This window comes from Equus przewalskii, chromosome 4, assembly GCF_037783145.1.
Source record: "Equus przewalskii isolate Varuska chromosome 4, EquPr2, whole genome shotgun sequence".
In the NCBI taxonomy this organism is placed as follows: Eukaryota; Metazoa; Chordata; class Mammalia; order Perissodactyla; family Equidae; genus Equus; species Equus przewalskii.
In genome coordinates, this window is record NC_091834.1 from 96,929,868 (window position 1) to 96,950,728 (window position 20,861).

Genomic DNA, 20,861 nt, shown 5'->3' on the forward strand with positions numbered 1-20,861 from the left:
ATTACTCATAAAAGATTCCAGCAGAGCAAATTTAAAGCCTATATGATCAATTGCTATTCTTGCTGCACTTATATAAATACTTAGACCAAGTTGTATTGAAACTAAACTTATTTGGAAAACCAGTTAAACTTAATTTGGCTATCTTTAGTAAAAATTACGGTGATTTTAGACAGAAAAATTATGTTTCAGTAGAAGAAAATACTATAATACACATTTGTGGATATTAACTCCTAGTTCTTTTTTTTTTTTCCTGAGGAAGATTAGCCCTGAGCTAACATCTGCTGCCAATCCTCCCCTATTTTCTGAGGAAGCCTGACCCTGAGCTAACATCTGTGCCCATCTTCCTCTACTTTATATGTGGGACGCCCACCACAGCATGGCTTGCCAAGCAGTGCCATGTCCATACCTGGGATCCGAACCAGTGAACCCCGGGCCACCGAAGTGGAACATCCGCACTTAACCGCTGCGCCACTGGGCCGGCCCCCAAATCCTAGTTCTATTAATTGTCTGAGGCTTTTTTCTACCTGTGAACTGGACTGGATCCTGAATTCTTCTCCTGAAATATCAGATTATAAATCTCCAAACTAATCTTTTCAATTTTTTCCCCTCATTTTCATTTGGAATCATGGAGAATTGAACCTGCCCTTTGTCCTGAAGCCTTTCAAACTGAAGCTGAACAACTTGATATAAACTTGAGAGATTCCTGTCTGTTGCTGTGTAAGCTGTAAGCCACTCAGAAAGATACCTGAATGCCCAATGACATCATCAGAGACATCTCAAGCTGCAAAAGATGCTTTGACTCAAACATCTAGAAATCTCCTTGATTGGCTGCCCCCTGGGCTCAGGAACTAGTTTATAATTTGCTCCAACCATTAACCTTGTTTTTCTTTTCCATAGAAATACTTATTAGATACTTGATAGTTTGCTTCCAAAATTTAGGCCTAACTTTGGGAGTCCACCTGTATCATCGCCTGCTAAAACGACTTTAACTGGACTGATCTATCACCAAGACTAAGAAGAGTGTTCAGTGAGATGAAAAAATTTACCACTCAGCTTCTGGACTATGAAATTTCTTAAAGTTTCAAAGGACTGTGAAACTTAAAAGTTTCAAAGGTGGGACTGTAGGGGACTAGAATTGGCCACCCCAAGATATATCTCTTTGGCATGAGGATTTTTTTGGGCTGGTTACTTTTAAAAACTACAGACAGGAAAGAAACTGAAAAGTAGAATTTACTTACCCTTTGTTAAGAGACATTTACATTTGTAAAGGAATTCTCTGCATGTAAAGGTGTCTCTCTCTCTCTGTACTGGGAAGAAGTAGGGGACGACCTTGTCTCTAGAAACTCTTAACCAATGCAGAAGGCAAGGATTTAAATCTGCATAATAATCTTATTCTTGTTTACTGTACTTTTCTGGTAACCTCCTGTAAGTGACTCTCCCCATCACCAACATCCTCCTTTGTCTTTACCTGAGGATGGTATTTAAGGTAAGAATTCTGCCATTTTGGTGAGTTTCTCAGTTTGCCTGAGCCTCTCCCATGTATACATGTTATAAAGCTTTGTTTAATTTTCTCCTGTTATTCTGTCTCATGTGAATTTAATTTATTGTCCAGGCAGAAGTACCCAGAGTGGGTAGAGGAAATGTCTTCCTCCCCTACAAGAGAAATCAGCCCACAATATGGAGTTTAACAGTTGAGTTTGCTCAGGGAAATAGGCAAAGAGAGCCTTGTGACAGTAGGCATACTTAAGGTGTCACTCCCTAAGAAGCAACATCCTCTGATGTTAACACCCAACACTGATGTGCTGGTGGATGGGAGAATAGACTTTACTAAAATAATCCAACAAATCAATAAATAACTAAACATAACAATAAAAAGACCCAGAACAAATGTGAGAGTTACTAATACCCAGAGTTTTATCTAAAATATCCTGCCCACTAGTTCAGTAACTATGTAATGACAAATAAAAATGGCAAGCAATAGGATATATTGGAGAATATGAGGAAGCCATTTGGTATAAACCTAATTCGGCCTGACCTTGTCTTTCCAGAAGGGCCTGACCATGGCTGTTGAGCATACATTGTATATCTGCTTTAGATATTCCCTATGGCAAGAACAAAGGCCATTGAGATAAAGGTGCAACTTCCCTCCCCCTCCCAACCTTGGTGTCTCCTTAAGGATTAAGCATCTTTCCTTAGGCTAGAAACTGATTGCTGTGCTCACCTGTGACCGCCCAGCTCGAGACAATAGACTTGCCTCCTGCTTCGCCCACCAGGATAGCAGACCCGCTACCTGCTGTGTCCATCAAGTGCTGTGCTGACAGGGCAATCTTGTGACTATTGTGGGAGGGACATTTCAATCATATGTGAAACACCCTGTTTGGGGGTATATAACCACTCTGTGCACCCCACTTCTTCGGTGCCCTTTCTTCTTTTGGGTAGAAAGGCCCTGGGCCATGGTCCTCAGATTTCAGCTCAGAATAAACTCACCAAATTTTCATTTATAGATTGGTTATGGATTATTTTCGTCGACAGTAAGCAGACCCTATATAAATGGGAATGGACTGAGGGACACTTACTAAACTGGTATTGCTGTCAGCAATCTGTCACAGCACAGTGGTTGAACCTAATATCCCCTCCAAAGGTGGGAGATGGGGTTAAAATCAATGATAAATGGAAAGAATGAGAAAGAGTAGCTGAAAGTAAGCAAATGAGTAAATAGTTTACACAATAATGGAAATCGAATATTACATTGGTGACTTCAAAAAAGGCTAACAGCTAGAGGATAAAATTGTCAGTTAACACAGTTATGCCAGATGCACAAAATGGTGAAGTCATATATTTGCCAAAACCAACCCCATTTTTGGAAGCTGGCAAGGTCAAATGAAACCATGCAATCCCGAGTGGCAATCCACTGGGAAACATTCTGGTCATATGATGTGATGAACTGGACCAAATGTACAGTAAACATTGTCTCTTATTTTTCAGGTTGCTTCTTCCAGAAAGATCTCATTTGGGAAGAAATATCTGGGAACCACTCTCCACATGGCCATCAGACCATGTGTTGTACAATTCTCACCTGACTGATCACTGTGTAACTATAGACTTTGATGATCAAAGGCTTAGAAAGTTCCCTGGTTATAATGGACAAAATATATCAACATGCCATAGTGTGCTGCACGCAGGTACATCTCACCTTTGTTTCTGTGGGTAGAAATCTATTAAACAGAGAAAGAGAAGACAATGGGGTTCTGATGGGAATAAAATGCAGACCTCCCATGGTGGGGATGAATTGCCAGGAAATGACCTTGACAGAGAGATGGTTCTAGGAGGCCTTATGGCATACTCAGAATAGGTTACATCCAGGGGGACTGCCACTTATATACCCCTAGTGTCTGAGACCCAATATTGTGTGGTAACAAAACAGATATCATAACTGAGCTCAGCCCATTCATACACAGTGGCAATAAGCAGCATAATCGATATCCTGCAAAACAAAAAGTGGCTTTAGGAGGGACAGGTGGCTATCTAGGCATCATTGACAAGCTGAATTCACTTTGTTAGGAGTAACAGTCAGTGGGAAAAAAAATTAACTAGAAAGAGTAGATTAGAGGGAATTCTCTTCCAGGAGGAAGGTGAGGGATAGGAGTCAGTCTGGAAATGTGATGAGACTTCAGTGAAATGGGTCAGACAGTCTCAACAAATGATGCTGGATACTGCTGGGGCTCAGTCCTGACCCAACAGAACATCCTGACTGTTGTGATACAGATCAAAGCTAAAGTAACCACAGAGCAGTAGCCTTCCATTCTAGATGCTGAGGCCCAAAAGGTGCACATATGAGGGTCTTATAGACAAGGGAATTTATTCAGGTTATCTGGGGGATTTGTAATTTTCATCAATGAACCTTGACTCTCCCTGAGACTAGATAAGAAGAAGACATAACCTATAATACAGTTAGGAGGGAATGAACTAGTCTGAATAACACTATGTCCTCACCATGGACGGGTGGGGATAGGACAGGCTCCCAATATATAGAAACACACCATAGAAACTAGTTTGAACACAAACCTTTAACCTGAGATAGGGTAACTGGCTTCATCCCCAACTGACTTGAATTCCACAAACAAGTGAATCATGGCTAATTGTAATGGCACATAATAATCTGGTATATGGTCAAGAGCCAAATCTGTTGTAAAGGCTTAGCATATACCTCTGTAATTCTTACTGACTTGTTCTTAGTAAAACTGAATTGTGCTATGACCATTCTGTAATATGGTTGTTGTTAAGATTCAACTACCTTATGTAAATAAGTCATGTGACCACGCTGATACTGATGACCAAATGTGTTGGAAGATGGAATTAAAGCCTCCTCAGAATGCAACACTAATGGGAAATGGCTGGCCTGAGAAGAACTTAATTTGGATGTATCATCAGCTCATTTCTATGCGAAACAGTTCTGCACAAGATTATTGGAGGTACAAATGCCACAGGTCAAAGAGAACAAGTAATCAAATTAGTACAAAAATATGAAAATATGTGTCATGGTTCTACAGGATATAGCTGTTTCTTCAAGTCTATCCCTACCCTACACTGGTTCCTCCAAATGGTAAGCATATTTGTGCTATTACTGTATCTATTACATTGAATAAACTAGCTCTGTATCTGTTATAGAAATGCTCTTCTTAATGTAGAAGATCAGAAACGTATGATCATTTTGCTGGAGGAGAGACTGGGCCAAGGGCCAGGCAGGTGGACTGTGTAAGAATGGGTTACTCACTTAAATTCACATAAATTGAGAATTAAAAGAGACTTTAAATATCCTAATCTTATCATTTAGAGTAAGACACGGAAATGGAAATTGTTCCTTCTGAGTTAGGATTCAGAACTATTTTGATTATTTTGGGTAGGAGTTCTAGAGGCATATACAGCTGATAACAAAGATCACAGAGAGAGGATGGCATCTTTCCAAGGAAAAATATAGGATCTAAAATGAAAATGCTGCCCAGTGGTTCAGAAAAAAGACTGTGGGGTTAATCAAACACTAATCTGGGTCCTGCTGTAAAAGGATTTGGCAAATCAATTGATCTTAAAATGTGGAGGTTCTCCTGGGGGCCTGACCCGATCAGGTGAGCCTCCTGAAAGCAGGGATTTTTCTCCATCTAGTAGCAGAGGAGGAAGCCAGGGACCTTTAAAGTGGGAAGGACTCAACACACCTGCTGATTTGAAGGTGGAGGGGCCGCGTGCAAGGACCTCAGAGGAGGATGCAGACCCAGCCAAGACCTTGCTCTCAGCCTGTGAGACCTGTGCAGAGAAGCCTGCTGACCTGTCCCAGGACTTCCGACCAATGAAACTGTGAGGGAGTAGATGTGAGCTGTTTTCAGCCGATGGGTTTGTGGTAATTTGTTACAGCAACAATAGAAAATGAAAACACTTTTGGTGTCAGATAAAATTCTTGTTCCCAGCTCTGGCCCTTGCTACATTGGTAATCCATGATTTATGCAATGGTGCTCTGACTTTGGTCTCAAGACCCTTTGGAACTCTTAAGAATGACTGAGGACACAAACGCATTTATATATGTGGTTATATTTGTTGATATGTACCATATTAGCAATTAAAACAGAATTTTAAATATGTACTTTCTATTCATTTAGAAATATTTCCATTATATTTTAATATAAACAATGTACCTCTATGAAAAATAACTGTCTTTTATAAAACAAAAAAAGGTGAAAAGATTAGTTGTTTGATATTTTTGGTTTAAATGTTTGACTTTAAAAGAGAGCTGCACCTTGTATCTTCCTCTGCATTCTGTGTTGCAATATCTAATGTCATGTTGCCTCCAGAATTGTCCATGTTGCACTCATAAAGAGTGAGGGTGTAAAGGCAAATGGTGCCTAAACATTATTGTGAGAATAGTTCTGATCCCATGGACACGTTGAATGGTTCTCTGAGATTCCCAGTGGTCCCTGGACCACACTTGAAGAATCGATAGCTTAGTATATTTAAACTTCAGTCTCCACATCTGTAAAATGGAGATAATGACCAGATTAAACTCTGTAGTCAATGGAAAGCATTTGGCATATGAAGGGCTCGGTAATTGTCGCTTATGGATATCATGATCCTTCCTCATTTGTGTCTATCAACCCCTACTGCAGACAGAGATGCCTCTTGGCTTTGGGGATCTCTTCCCTCTCAGGGTTGCCAGAACAGTCTCCATGGGAACCCACCTCTCAACCATCTAAAAGTCCCAGCCTCTGATGTACCTTCATGGGGACTGTAGAAGCATGAATTCATAAAACTGTAATAATTTTGAGAGTCTGGGTACTGTAACTTGTGATATCTGTCTCAGGTTCATAACCCTTGAGATATTTGAAAGTTTGTGTAGAAACAGTGTGACGCCATCTCTGCCCTGCCCGTTCCCTAAACTTTTTCCTCCAAGACAATTGGAGACAATCTCATCTCTCCTCCTGAGAGAAAATGCGGGCATCCTTTTCCCCGCTAAGGGAGAAGATAAATAGGTACGATATCTTATGATCCTTCTGGGAACTTCAATTCTCACTAGAAACTCAAGAATGTTTTTAATTCATTTGATTCTAAAATAAAACCTGTGCTCCTGGGATTCTTTGAAGAACATTCAGCAAATCCTCCTCCTGTATCTGAGATTTAGTCCTCAAAAGCTGCTAAGAGAACAGGATACTATACTTATTTTAAAGGTACATTTCTCACCTCTGTGGGTTGATTCTACCTCAAAGTAGATTCTTATGAGAAAGTCCAGGGCTAGCATCTCCTTCTACAGAAGAGATTAGTTTATTCTGGGAGGTGGTTATCAGTATGGTTGGCTGACATAGGACAAGACAGCTGTGGAAACCACTATGGCTATGTGAACAAGAATGACCTTCCTGGGTGATCTTCCCTCCTGAGTCATTGTGTACCGAAGGTAGATTTAATGGGCACCTAGATGTCTCCCTCCCCCACCGTAGGGAACCTCTGTCTACTGTTGTGTGGCCAGGAGTTCCTGGAACTTCCCCAGCATCACTTGCACCATTACCTACTAACGTAATAGGGTGTGGTGATCAGAGCTGGCCCAACTGTGTCAATGAGAAGGGCTCAGAGAATGAGAGGCTTTATATCCAGGCATTGTGTCTGAATAAGGTTCTGAAACAGCCAACTTAATGAAAGGACTTTATATATTACCTAGCCTAAATGAAGATATTGATGTCCAGGGAAAGCTCTCTTAATGGAAAAGAAAATTCCAGTAACAGTTACAGTAAATCTTTTCTTTGCTGAAACAGTGTAAAGTGTAAGTTTCCCACAGAGTTATTTCTTTTTGAAATCTTCCCAGGTTATCACCCTATTGTCATGATTGTCTGACTTGAAATCACAGTCTTTTACACAAATATCTTTCCTATCACAAAATAGGATGGAATGAGTGTCAACACTCCTGACAAGAGTTGGAAAAATAGAATAGAGCTCCATAGATCAGGAAACATTCTGGGTTACAGGACTGCCTGGGAAGAGAATTGCTCACATTGACCATGCAAACCTCGTTATCTGAGCCACTATTGTTTTATTCACTCTATTAGGAAGGTGACCTTTTAGGCATCACTACTGTGATATATTCTTCTGTATTCCAGTACTGCATCTGCTTAAGAATTTTAATCTGTCTTCAATTTTATTTTTTATGTTATTTATTTTTAAAAGCAAAATGGTACTAATGATAAAGATACAAATAAAAGGATTTATTAATTCAGACACAAAAATAACTAAACTAAAAAGTTAATGAACAAATATTTCTACTGGGTAGTGATAGACTGAGTTACCTTTGACAATATTATTATTCTTTATATTCAGAGATTAAATGTGTTTCAGGCATTGCTTATTGTGTCCAACTACATCTAAGTAGAATTTTGCAATACTGATGTGACTATCTCCCACTTTACATAATATAGGAATATATGTATATGTGCATATATCTCAAAAATCAACGTCTCAAACTTAATGAATATTTACATGGAATCCTCCCAAATTCAATCATATTTATGCAAGTGAAAGAATCTATGATTTTATCTCTGTTTAACTTTCAGTGATCAAATTCTAACTGTGAACTCCTCTAATAAAGTAGAAACTACGTCTTGGTCAATAAAAACTGACACTTAGAAGATGCTTAGTACATGCATTTTTTGAGCTATAAATGACAATCATCCATTTGACAAACATTCCCTGAGTGCCTTTTTCAGGTAAAACTAAACTAGTTATTATGAGACATAAAGATGTGCAGGACATATTACCCACCCACAAGACTTTCTGTTTGGTGAAAAGGCATCTCAGTTCAAGTAAATGACATTTGGTATAAACCCCTTTTTATCCTGAATTCTATCTTGAGGATTATCCACATCTTCATAGTGAGGATGTAACTCTTTTAACTGTGATTATTGACCAAGCCTATGCATTTACTAGATGCCTGAATACCCTCTGCATGTGAATCTACTCTAATTCCCAAGAGTAGAAAAGACCCTCTTTATAGGCTGTCTGATAACTAGCCTTTGATGGGGCCTAGAGAAAGTCAAGTAGGCTGCCACCTTTCTCCTTATGGGAACTGGCTGTAAACTGCAATAAAGTGGTTCAGATGAGGAGGGCTGTGACTCCATGGCAACACCCCTTCAGAATTACACAGTAAGGGCAGTGATAGCACAGTTTGTAACCACACTAGTATTTTTGAATGACCCATATGCATTTTCCAACTCAATATATACCAGCCTGAGAATTTACATTTACCTAAGCCTGATATGCTCTAGAGGAATATACAATAAGTCTCAGCACAGAGAAATATATAATAAATCTCAGCATTTTTAAAATTACTGAAATAATCCTATACTCATAAGAATTAAAAAAAAAGTGTGAACTTAAATTGTATCCATCATTTTAAGAGATTTAACTCATAACTATCTGGGAATGCATTGTGTGCTCTATTGAAACCTTACTATAAACTACCTGTGATAAAATGGCATTATATTTATGTAATATTTTTAAGTGATATGGTATTGATTATATTAAAATACTGTTTAATTTGTAATTCTTGTTAGATAAGAACCTTCTCCTTTTGAATAGTGAAGAGTCAAATAATTACAGGTGTTATTCACCAAGGAAGCAGGAGTTCCTCTCAAGCCAGAAACTGGAATTGACCAGAAAAATACTAGGTTAGATACTACAAAAGAAATCTGTATCTCTTTTGCTTAATAATATAGGTGTGAAGATGTCTAGAAACGAAACCTGAATAGTGGTGTCAGGATATTTTTTTTCACATGAAAGTTTATGGAACCTGGGGATTAAGAAATACCAACAAATGTCACATTATATTGTGTCAAGTCCTGGAATTAGAGGGTAAAATGGCTCAGGTAGGAGGTAGAATAAGAGAATGTCAACGATTAGCCAAGTAGCCACACACATTATAAGATGCACTTAAGCTTTGTGGGGTATGAATTTCCATTTAATATTTTTCTTCTTTCTCAGTATCTAACATCAAGCTGAGATAAGAATGAACCAAAGCAGGCTGATGTTGAGCAGGCTTTGTCAAATCATTAAAAGATGCTCAATGCCCCTTTGGGAGCCAGCATGAGAGGAGCAGCCGTAAAAATGGGACCGCCACATAGAAAAGGTGAACTTGGAATTATAGAGTCCTCACTGTTAAGTTAGACACCCCTTCCCACTGGGTTGTCCTTACAGATGTTAGTCTTCATACATCTGGGGTTTTTGCTTGTTTGATTTTTAGATGAGTAGAGACAGATACTTATACATAAGAGACATAAATTGTGTGATTGATTTGACTGGGCAGTTTCAAGTCTCAAAATTTATTATAAGGATTCATAAAAAAACACATATGTGTAAAATTTAATCAATGAAGTATTATATTGTACAAACCAAATGAGGAGATAACATGTTAAATAAATTAAAATATTTATATTCAAGGAAATAGAGGCAGCCTTTCAAAATACGTTACAGAAAATATTTTGACATGTAAAATTTTTCCTGATATGATTCTAAATGAAAGAAATACAGAAAATAGCACAGAGTTTGATATATATTTTTAATTCATGATATGTATGAAAATGGATGTCCAGTTAAAAGGTCTATCTGTGTATACAAATCATTAAAATCATCATGTGTTAATGTATGTTTCAGGGTATTGATAAAGTTTTTCTAAGAAGATTTAGAACCTTGATGTCAAAACTTCTTACAATGTAGGTACCACCTTATTCACACAATAAACAACACTCTTAAACCTTTAATCTATAAATTTAAAATGTTGAAGAGTCTGTAGTTTTCTAAGTAGCATAAAAGCAAGAAAATAATGTATTTGATAATAAGATGTAAGTTACAAATATGTATATATTGCTTAAAAATACACTACTGAATAATATCAAGAACATTTTCTTCAATACTAATCTTTATTTAGTGAAATAGATTTGACTCAACAAATGAAGTCAGTTAAGATATATTGGATTTTCAGAAGTAATTACAAGAATCTGTTATCCCCTATCACAATTTGTACACCTTCCCAAATTATATGTTCGTTCTTTTCAAAGAGGACATTAGAAATTTAGCAAAAATCATCATAAAAATATAAACTCTTAAAATCCAGATATTAGTTTATGTTACTTCACTATTATTCACTAAGCGTAACCATAACTTTTTGGAGAAAAGGCTGTGTCCATGGCTGAAGTGGGGAATGTACAAGAAGAGCTTGAAACATCTTATGATATCAGAAGTAAAGAAGAGCTCAAGAATTATGGGAACATATTCATAGGACAAAGGAGTAAGCTTGGAAGGCTCATATACAGGAAGACTAAGCAAGTAATGATAATAAATAATTGTAATCCCTTGAAAAAAGAAGTTATGAGTCCATATTGATAGATCGATGAGAGACACAGAAAGATGATAGACACAGATGCATAGAGTTAGATGCTAGACAAATAGAATAATAGATAGATTGATAGATAGATTATAGATATTGAGCATTTCCTTATAGTGAAATACACAATAATTATAAAAGCAATGAGGGAGTTGGAACACCACATTTTGCATAATCATTACCAATAATTGAGTCAGACAAGATAATCACAGGATCCTGAAATTATTGGCTAAAACCTTTATGAGGAACAGAATATTTACATATTTATTTTAATGATTGCTCCAGAAGTTACTTTAGGGAAAAAATAATGATTTTTTAATGGAAACACTTGAGAGGCACAATCTTCACCAAGTATTCCAAGTTAGCATCACCAAATATGGGACAAATTAACATCATGCACCTACTTACAGAATACACTGAGGAGGATACTTGTTTTTCCCACAGAAAGTGAATAATTTGAATCAATGAGGAACTTCATATAATCCCAATTTGATGAACTTTGCATTAAAGAAATACTCTATGTTCTTCAAAAATATCAGTGTCATAAAAGGCAAAGAAAGGCTTAGTATCTATTCTAGATGAAAGGAGACTGAATATAGATGGCATTAAATATAATAAGTAACATTGGATTGGGTCTTGGATGGGGGTACTGTAGATTAAAGAATCATGTCAGTATTAAATTGCTTGATTTTGATAATTATATTCTGGTTAGGTTAGTGAGTGTCTTTGTTCTTAGAGAAAAAGTAAGGAATTTACAGGTAAATGGGCATTATGCATACAGTTGAATCTCAAATGGTTACAAAAGAAGTAATACATATATACAGAGAAAAAGAGAATGATAAGGCAAATATGAAAGAAACATTAAAATTTGTTGAATTGAGTGAATGTGTATGTGAGTTCTTGACATAATTCTTGACCCTTTTCTGGAAGTTTAAATTTATTTCATATTAAAAGTTAAAAACTGAAAAGTAACCAGTGTGAGGGAGTAGGGGAAGCTTTCAAGTAGAGAAAGGGCAATAATCTTTCTCTGAACTCATTTAGAAATAAACAACTTCACTTTTTGTTGATTGTCCAGCTCTGACTGTTTATCACGTTTCAGTCCTTGACAACTTGTCATTAGGGAATGGGGAGCAACCAGTCATGGGCCACAGAGTTCGTCTTGGTGGGATTCGAGCTCAGTGCAGACGTGGAAGTGCTCCTCTTCTGGATCTTCTCTCTGTTCTACATCTTCAGTCTGTTGGCAAATAGTGTGATATTGGGACTCATCTGTCTAGACATGAGTCTACACACCCCCATGTACTTCTTCCTCTCACACCTGTCCGTCACTGACATGTCCTATGCTTCCAGTAATGTGCCCAAGATGTTGGCAAATTTATTGAACCAGAACAGAACCATATCCTTTGTTCTTTGCATTATGCAGACATTTTTGTATTTGAGTTTTGCTCACACAGAGTGCCTGCTTTTGGTAGTGATGTCCTATGATAGGTTTGTGGCAATCTGCCACCCCCTCCACTACACTGTCGTCATGAACTGGAGAGTGTGCACAGTCCTGGCTGTCTCTTCCTGGTCATGTGGATTTATTCTGGCTCTGGTACATGCAATTCTCCTTCTCAGGTTGCCCTTCTGTGGGCCCCGGGAAGTGAACCAGCTCTTCTGTGAAATTATGTCTGTCCTCAAGCTGGCCTGTGCTGACACCTGGATCAACCAAGTGGTTATCATTGCTGATGGTGTGTTTATCTTAGTTGGGCCTCTCTGCTTAATGCTAGTTTCCTACATGCGCATTGTCTGGGCCATCCTAAAGATCCAGTCAAAGGAGGGCCGCACAAAGGCCTTCTCCACCTGCCTCTCCCATCTCTGTGTGGTCGGACTCTTCTTTGGCATCGCCATGGTGGTTTATATGGTCCCGAATTCCAATCAACGAGAAGAACGGGAGAAAATACTGTCCCTGTTTCACAGCCTCTTCAACCCCATGCTGAACCCCCTCATCTACAGCCTGAGGAATGCTCAGGTGAAGGGCGCCTTGTATCGAGCACTGCAGAAGAAGAGGCCCACTTGAAGGGGAGACAGAATGTTGTTTGATCAGGGATTTCCTTTTAAAATATGTGATTTGCTAATGCAAAAACTTAAAATATATGATTTGCTGAAGCAAATACTCAGAAAAATTTCCCAATTAGAAGGTTTATATCAAAATGGTAATTGCCCAAATTCTAGCTTTGAAAATGGGGCCAAGATACAGAGAGAAGCACATTTTCCAAACTTTAGAAACCACATTAGGGGATGTGAGAACTAAATTATCAGAATATTTAGTCTTTCTTTTAGGAAATTTTGAATTCTCTTTCTTTTTTAAAGCCAGGAATATTAATGTATAGAGAAAAAATTAAATGTAGGAAAATGATATAAATACATTTCTTTTGCTTTGTCTTTAAACATCTTTGACTTCTCATCACCTCATGGTAGCTGGAAACAGTACAGTAAAATTAATACCATGAGAGAGAACTTCCAAATAGACTTGAAATTTCAACGCAGAAAATATTGCAGAGTTATGTGACTCTACCTCCCCAGTTGTGAGGCCAATGAAATGAGTTTAGAGAAACTCTAGATTACTTGGTGGAATAATTTAGGAGTAAAGGGAGAAAAGTTAGGGAAAACTTTAGTCTAATAAGAAACTATGTAAAAAATCCTAAAATATATTAAAGTTTTAGGATTAGGGTCAAAAGGAAATTCATTAGTAAATGTTTAAATAGTTCTAGAGGTAAGGGTTTTGAGCATTGCTCCAGCATTACCTTTATTTTGGGGGTTAAATTAATTTCTAATAAGGCAAGAGTTAATCCTGTTGAAGTTCTTAAAATTTTCCCCACCATTTTTTTTGTAATGTTTGAATCAATGTTTGGGGTGGCACGAAGCAGCACGAGACAACTAGGACTATTATAGCCAACATCATTTCTCTTCCATGGTGGCAAAATTTCCTCTGGATTTATGAAACCAGATTGAAAAACTGTATTCATGATGATAGTGAAGATAAAATAAGTAAAGGCTGCTCTTTTTTAAGATTCAATATATATATTGGATACTAACCACCACAATAAGTCTTGTTACCATCCATCATTATACACAGACACAAAATTTTTCTTGTGACGAGAAATTTTGAGGTCTAATCTTAGCAACTTTCAAATATGCAATACGGTATTAACTATAGTCACCATGCTGTATATACATCTCCATGATTGATTTATTTTATAACTGTCAGTTTGTACCTTTTGACCCCCTTAACCCATTTTTCCCACCCCCACCATCTGCCTCTGGCAACCACCAATTAGTTCTTGGTATCTATGAGCCGTGTTTTTTTGGATTCCACCTGTAAGTGAGATCATGCGGTATTTGACTTATTTCACTTAACCCACTGTCCTCAAGGTCATCCATGTTGTCACAAATGGGAAGGTCTCCATTTTGATGGCTGAATAATATTCCTTTATATGGTATATATATATATATATATATATGTGTGTGTGTGTGTGTGTGTGTGTACAACACATTTATTTAACAATTCATCCATTGATGGACCCTTAGGTTGGTTGCTTCCATGTCTTAATCATCGTAAATAATGTTGCAATGAACATCGGGGTGCAGATGTATTTCTCAGTTTGTGCTTTTGTTTCCTTCAGATAAAAACCCAGAAGTGGAATTGATGTTATCATATGGTAGATCTATATTAATTTTTTGAGGAATCTCCATACTGTTTTCCCTAGTGGCTGCATCAATTTGTATTCCTACTAACAGTGCACAAGGGTTCCCTTTTCTCCACAGTCTTACAAACACTTATTATTTCTTGTCATTTTGATAATGGCCATCCTAACAGGAAGAGGGGATATCTCATTGTGGTTCTGCTTTGCATTTCCCTGATGATTAGTGATGATGTGCACACTTCATAATCCTGTTGACCATCTGTGTATCTTCTTTTGAAAAATGGTCATTCGTATTATCTGCCCATTTTCCGATCAGATTGTTTGTTTTGCTGTTGAGTTGTATGAGTTCTTTATATATTTTGGATATTAACCCTTATCAGATATATGATTTATAAATATTTTCTCCCAATTGTGCCTTTTCATTTTGTTGATGGTTTCTCTACCTGTGAAAAAGCTTTTTAGTTTTATATGAAATGTATGATGATGTTTATCATTCTCTACTTTTTGACAAGTCATGAAGACTTTATTTACCTTAAGTTAAAATTCTAGAATAAGTAAAAACTTAAACTAATTGACTTTCATTTAAAACATATATAGTACCCAAAGCATAAAATGTACAGTATTTGACACTGTGAATATAAATGTTGAAAAAGACAAGGAACCAAAAAGGTTAAGATATCTACAAGATCTTCTAGTTGATCATGTTTCAAACATCATCTCCTCAAAGACCAGCATATTTCAAAGATTCCCACTTGTCTTGACTAAGTGACTTTCAACCATTCCACTCCAGTTTATCTTTTTACCCAAATCACTTTACAAAATAAACAAAAATTAAGAATGAAAGCAGAATAGGTTTTTTTTTTTTTTCTGGTAATTTGGTACATGAGCCGTTTTCAAATGCTTTGGTGGGAAATTTTCTGACATAAAAATTTTTAAAATTGATCAAAAAGCAAAAAGAAATTCTTCTTGTCAGTCTGTCCCTTTTTATCAGGAAGGAAAGTCTTTTCCAGAAGCATTCTCTCTTCTCAGAATTTTTCTTGTATTCTATTGGCCAAAAGTGGGCTAAATGGCCATCTCTAAATGAGTCACTGATAAAAAGGATAAAATTGAGAGCTTCACTTAGATTAATCATGGTTTAATCCTCTCTGGCTCAGGATGAGGTCCACTTTCTGTTATAATTTTACTACCTAGTACCTGAAGAAATGAGTACTAGGTCAGTAAGGAAGGGGGTAAGGGCCAGAGGGCAGACAACTAGCAGTACCTGCTAAATGGCTTAAGATCTGAAGCAAGCCTTCTGAATCTTGAGAAGCAGGAAATTGAAGTGTGCTAATTATTCCATCCTCCAGTTTTAGGGATCCAATGGATACTCTTTACAGATAAGACATAATGTTTTTCAAAACCTAATGGCTACAATCTATAAATATAATGGAAAATTATTCTTATGTCAAGGAGATTGTATTAAGAATCTTATCTTATAGTTAAAAAAGGATTCTGAAGAAAATGAATATTTTAGTTGCATAGTAGGTACTTTTCCTTCCGCTACGTTAAAAAAGCACATATACTTAAAAATAGCATGAGGAGTTGAACTTATTTTTATAAAAAATATTTATCCTTATCTGTTTATTCTTCCTTTCATATATTTCTCTGAGAGCACAGAGATATGCGAGATTCCACTTACCGAATGTGTCGAAAATGGTTATATTTTTCCAAATTGTTTAACTTATTTTTATATTGAGAAACTATTCTTTTTACACAAAAAATAAAAGTCAAAATATTTTCCTAAAATATCATGTGATTACATTTTTATTAAATTATTCATCTAGCTGTCCAGTAGTCTTGGATCGGTATATATTCATGGAGAAATCTTTGGGATATTGAGCTAATAATATTGACGGTATTTCAAAGTGCTGTGTTCTGGAACAAGTTTAGATTTTTTCTTTGTACTTTTCAGAATTGTTGTTTTTTGTACATATGGCACTAATGTCCTTTTACAACAAAAAATTCCATTGTTTTCCCTAAAAGTGGGTGGAGAGTGAGGATGGTAAAGATGGGTAGGAACTTTTAAGAAAGAGGTCATGGACTGTATCTCTCCTGTTTACCGCTAGACATGAGCAAAGGGAACACAAATTTGTCTCAATCTGCTGTGTCCTGTAGCATCTATAACCTGTATTGTGCCTGTCACATTAGTGGTCTATGGTAAACATTCCATTACTGAAGATCTGGGTGGTGAGCACCAACTCTTCAACCCCCAAGCAAAATGCAATGCAGTGCCCAATCAACAGGTGGGAATTGCTGGAGAAGTCGACTGCGCAAGGAAGAAAAGCACTGGCACTTGGAGTCCATTCATCCACCACATATCAGCGGTGGCAAGGAGTTTGAAAAGAAAACACTTTATTAGGCCAATATATTCCTCACTTGACTTTCTAAGCAGGAAGTATGTATTAATTAAATGCTTACAGCTACAAGAAAGGTGGTGTTTACTGATTGCCTATTTTTCATTCTGCTTGGATTCTTTGTGCCCATTGCTATGGCCTTCTACACATGTCAATCCTCCTCAGCCACCTCAGATAATATATCCATCCCTCAGGAAATTTACATTCTCCTACTATTTGGACTAGTCATTTCCTAGCAATTCCATCTGGCTTTGTCCTGTGTTGGACTCCTTAGTTCATTAATCTCACGTCTTATTCTTTCTTGGTTTACTCCCTTGTTTTGATAGAGCGCATCCTTTATTATCTTCATATGGTTAAAAAGGCATACCATGACAGAAGTTATGGTGAAAAGAGACATCAACACTTCTAAGTTCTCATCATTGCTTATACTATTTTATCTTTTTCAGGGGCCCCATTGAAATTCTAAGTTCTAAGTGGACTTATAAATAAAAATAAAAAAGGACTCAAGGCCTGTGAAGGAGGAGTTATTGTCTTAGAGATGGCAAAATGTTAAAATGATGTATAGGTGCAGCTGTAGGTATTTTATTGTGATCTGCAAACACTTTTATCTCTAAACTGACCTTCATTTTATAAAGGTCTGTCACTAATGATGGAGCCAAGTATGCTTTGCAATATTTATTCTTACTAAATATAAAATAGTAATCATTATAAATATTTGTAACACTCACAAGAAGACTTAGACTCTCTACAGTAAATGTTTTTGCTCTACCCATTTCAAAGATTTAAGGCAACAAAGTGGACACAATTCATGACACCTCTTGGTAAGCAAGCTAGGCTGTATTAAATGTCGTCATATTATCCTCATCAAAAGAAAAGTGGTAATTATTTGTGTCTGAATGAACAGGAACTAAATTTTTATCCTTAACTCCTTCTTGGTGTCAATGAATGAAACTTATTTTTCTGTAATGATGTTGCTTTGCTTGTACAATACAGGAAAGAGGAACAATAAAAATGCTAAAAGTTATAAGTTATTGAAGCACAACCTTGAAGGATGTTATAAGAAGTGCTTTTAGGCTACCAGAGAAGACCAGTTTAGGTTGGGATGGTTGAAGAGGGCTCCATGAGAGCTTTGAAGGATTGGCTTTATGTTTGAAGTCAAATGGGTAACACAAGGAGAAAATGGGCTTGACACAAAAACTAAGACTTTCAAGAGCAGGAGGTACTGGGGAGTAGGATTTGAAGGAAGTAGAGAGTGCGTGTTGGAGAATAAGGAGGTAAGTGGAGTGAGGTTCTATTGGACACACAGATTATTTGAAGAAAAGAAATAACCCCAATTTGCCTCCTCTTAAATATACATTTTTCTGCTCTCCAATAGATCAAATATATTGCTTTTATTTTGAAGTGCTCCTTCCACCACAGTTGAAGACGAAGTCTCTCTAGAGAACTAGATTAAGACAGACTCTTAGGATGTTAGACCTGCAAGGACTTGACAAGTTTTAAATATTATCACTAGTGCAAGAGAGAGAGAGAGACTGGTTCAATTTAACTGTAGCCCTTAACCCAGGATGAAGAAATAAAAATGTGGCTCAGAAATCTGGAGATGTTGGAAATGGAGGGCAAACATAAGGCAATTTAGGGAAAGGTATATCTAAACTGTCAAGTCAAAAATGTTTGTAAGTGAGAAATGTGCAGGCATTATTTGGCAATAGCGTTGTCTCCCTTGGGAGATCACCTATTTCTCTGAGATGATGTCTCAACAGGGTCCATGGGGCAACTCCTATGAGAGATCAAGAAATAACAGCCTCTCCTCTGCAGTTGAACAGAAGGAATTAGAGAGTGGAGCAATTTGAACACTTGAATAAAAGAAGTATTGAGAGAAATTAACTTATGGCACAGTGTTGAATTTTGTTATTTTCTGTGCCAGGGTCTTGCATAGTTTAGAGACATCCTCACCTCATGCAATCCCAAGAAAACATAAACAAATTCCAGACAAACTCAAAAATTACCATTGGATACAGAAAGAACCAAATGAATTGGCATGGGAAATGCATTCATTATTTCACCTACCCCATAGGAAAGGAGCAAACTCCTTAAATCTCTCTGGGGAGAACATGAGTAGATGTAATGCCACATGGTTCTGTCCCTGAATCATTATTTGTGTCTGTGGGGAGGGATTTGGGTGTTAAACAATGATAGAAAAAGCCCTCCCTTGCAGAAGCAAGTCTATCATAAAGTTCAGTGATGAGAGCCGTGAATCTGGGCTTCCCCTCCCCATGAGGCCGCTTTAGAGAGGAGAATCAATCCCAGTCCTCCTTCTCTGTGAGCTTTCTTCTAAGCCCAAGGCCATGTTTGATAAAAGAACACAGATGGTACCACTGTAAGGAAAAGTGGTTCATCAGCCCTGAGCAGGGGTCTGCAGGTGGGAAATGGGAAAGGGGAGTGAATGAGATCACTGGCTCTAGGGATCAGTGGCTAAATGACTTTCGTGTGAGCCTAAGCCTGTCTTCATAACTAGGGGCTTGAGGGGTTCTCTAGGGACCACTGCCTATCCCCATGGTGTGGCCACAATGCCTCTAATTTCTAGGACCCTCCATACATGTCCCACTCATCCTCGTGTGTCAGCTCTTAGCTTTGTCATGACTGTGTCAGAGGAGAGGAGTCAGCTAGCCATCCATGTAGGAGATCAACTGGCTCAAAGGCTACAAGGAACTGCAGGGGCCACGAGGCCCAGGTGCCTCTTCTTGGACACAGAAGATCCTGAAGGCAGAGGGGAGTGGTTCGCTTGCCCTGAGACTAATCTTCCTTCCCCCGCTAGCCAGCTGCCTTCACAGATCCTCGGAAACATTGTGTAAGGAAAAAGAACCCATGTCTCACTTGAACAGGAAATAGATGGCATTCTCTTGTGAGAAAAACTCAGCGTGTATTGGTGGACAGATTCTCTTTTTGTTCTTTATTTTAATAGAGGAATGTTAAGCATGTAATATGCTTCCTTATGATTATTGGATCCAGCAGTTACTCTCCAGTGATGGTTTTCAAATTTCTAATAATATATCTTTAAACACTTAAGTGCTTTATGTGTGTTAACTCCTTTAATTCTCTCCACTATCCTATGATGTAAGGCTTAGTACTCATCCCATTTTGCAGATGGAGGCACTGAGGAACACAGAGGCACCAATAGTCACAAAGCTAGTATGTAGCAAACCTGGGATTTGAACCCAGGAAGTAGGCTCAGAATCCTTGTCTGTTTGTTTCTTTCTTAAACTATGCAACTCACTAGGATCAAGCTGAGTCTTGAAGTAACTGTTGGAGATGGTAAGTAATTTCTGAATAGGCGTGAAAATTGGACAACTCTGTGCTGCCCCAGATCTGCATCTTTGACAGCCCAGGGCTCTCACTCTCAGAGACTGATCAATAGGAACTTTTACTTTGGGTTAGTTTAAATATCCTGAATACGGCCCTTTTCCTTTCATAACATTTACTCTCCTCTCATATTGGGAAATTTGTCATGACAGAACTGGATTTGAGTTTTAAAACCTGTATTTTCTTCTTCAATCCAGGAGTGTGGTTATTTTAAAAGATAATTCCATTTCTTTAAATTCCTTTTTAAGCTTAATGTAAAAAATATTAAGAGAAATGAAAGTAAAATGTATGTTTTCTATTTAAGCTCAGAAGTAACCAGTAAGAAAAGCAAGATAAATGTGAAAGAGTTTACAATAACACGATTTCGTTGGCTCTCGAATCCCAATGGTTTGGAGTCTGCCTTCAATTTTGTGGTCTCCTTAACACTGTCAATAACAGCTTAGATTTATTTAACTCTGAATATATGCCAATTGAGTGGTATTTATTCTTCACACCCGCCCTGCAACTCCCAGTATGTAC

General features: G+C 37.5%; 1 protein-coding gene across 1 annotated transcript; it reads left to right on the forward strand.

Moving 5' to 3' along the window:
- Positions 1-12,029: 12,029 nt before the first annotated feature.
- Positions 12,030-12,962, forward strand: LOC103552550 (olfactory receptor 2A2-like). The gene has a single exon (XM_070618142.1). The coding sequence runs from the start codon at positions 12,030-12,032 to the stop codon at positions 12,960-12,962; it is 933 nt and encodes a 310-aa protein (XP_070474243.1).
- The last annotated feature ends 7,899 nt before the right edge of the window (positions 12,963-20,861 follow it).

Excerpts from the sequence above, each read along its gene's own strand:
- LOC103552550 (XM_070618142.1), top strand. The coding sequence starts at position 12,030 with ATGGGGAGCAACCAGTCATGGGCCACAGAGTTCGTCTTGGTGGGATTC.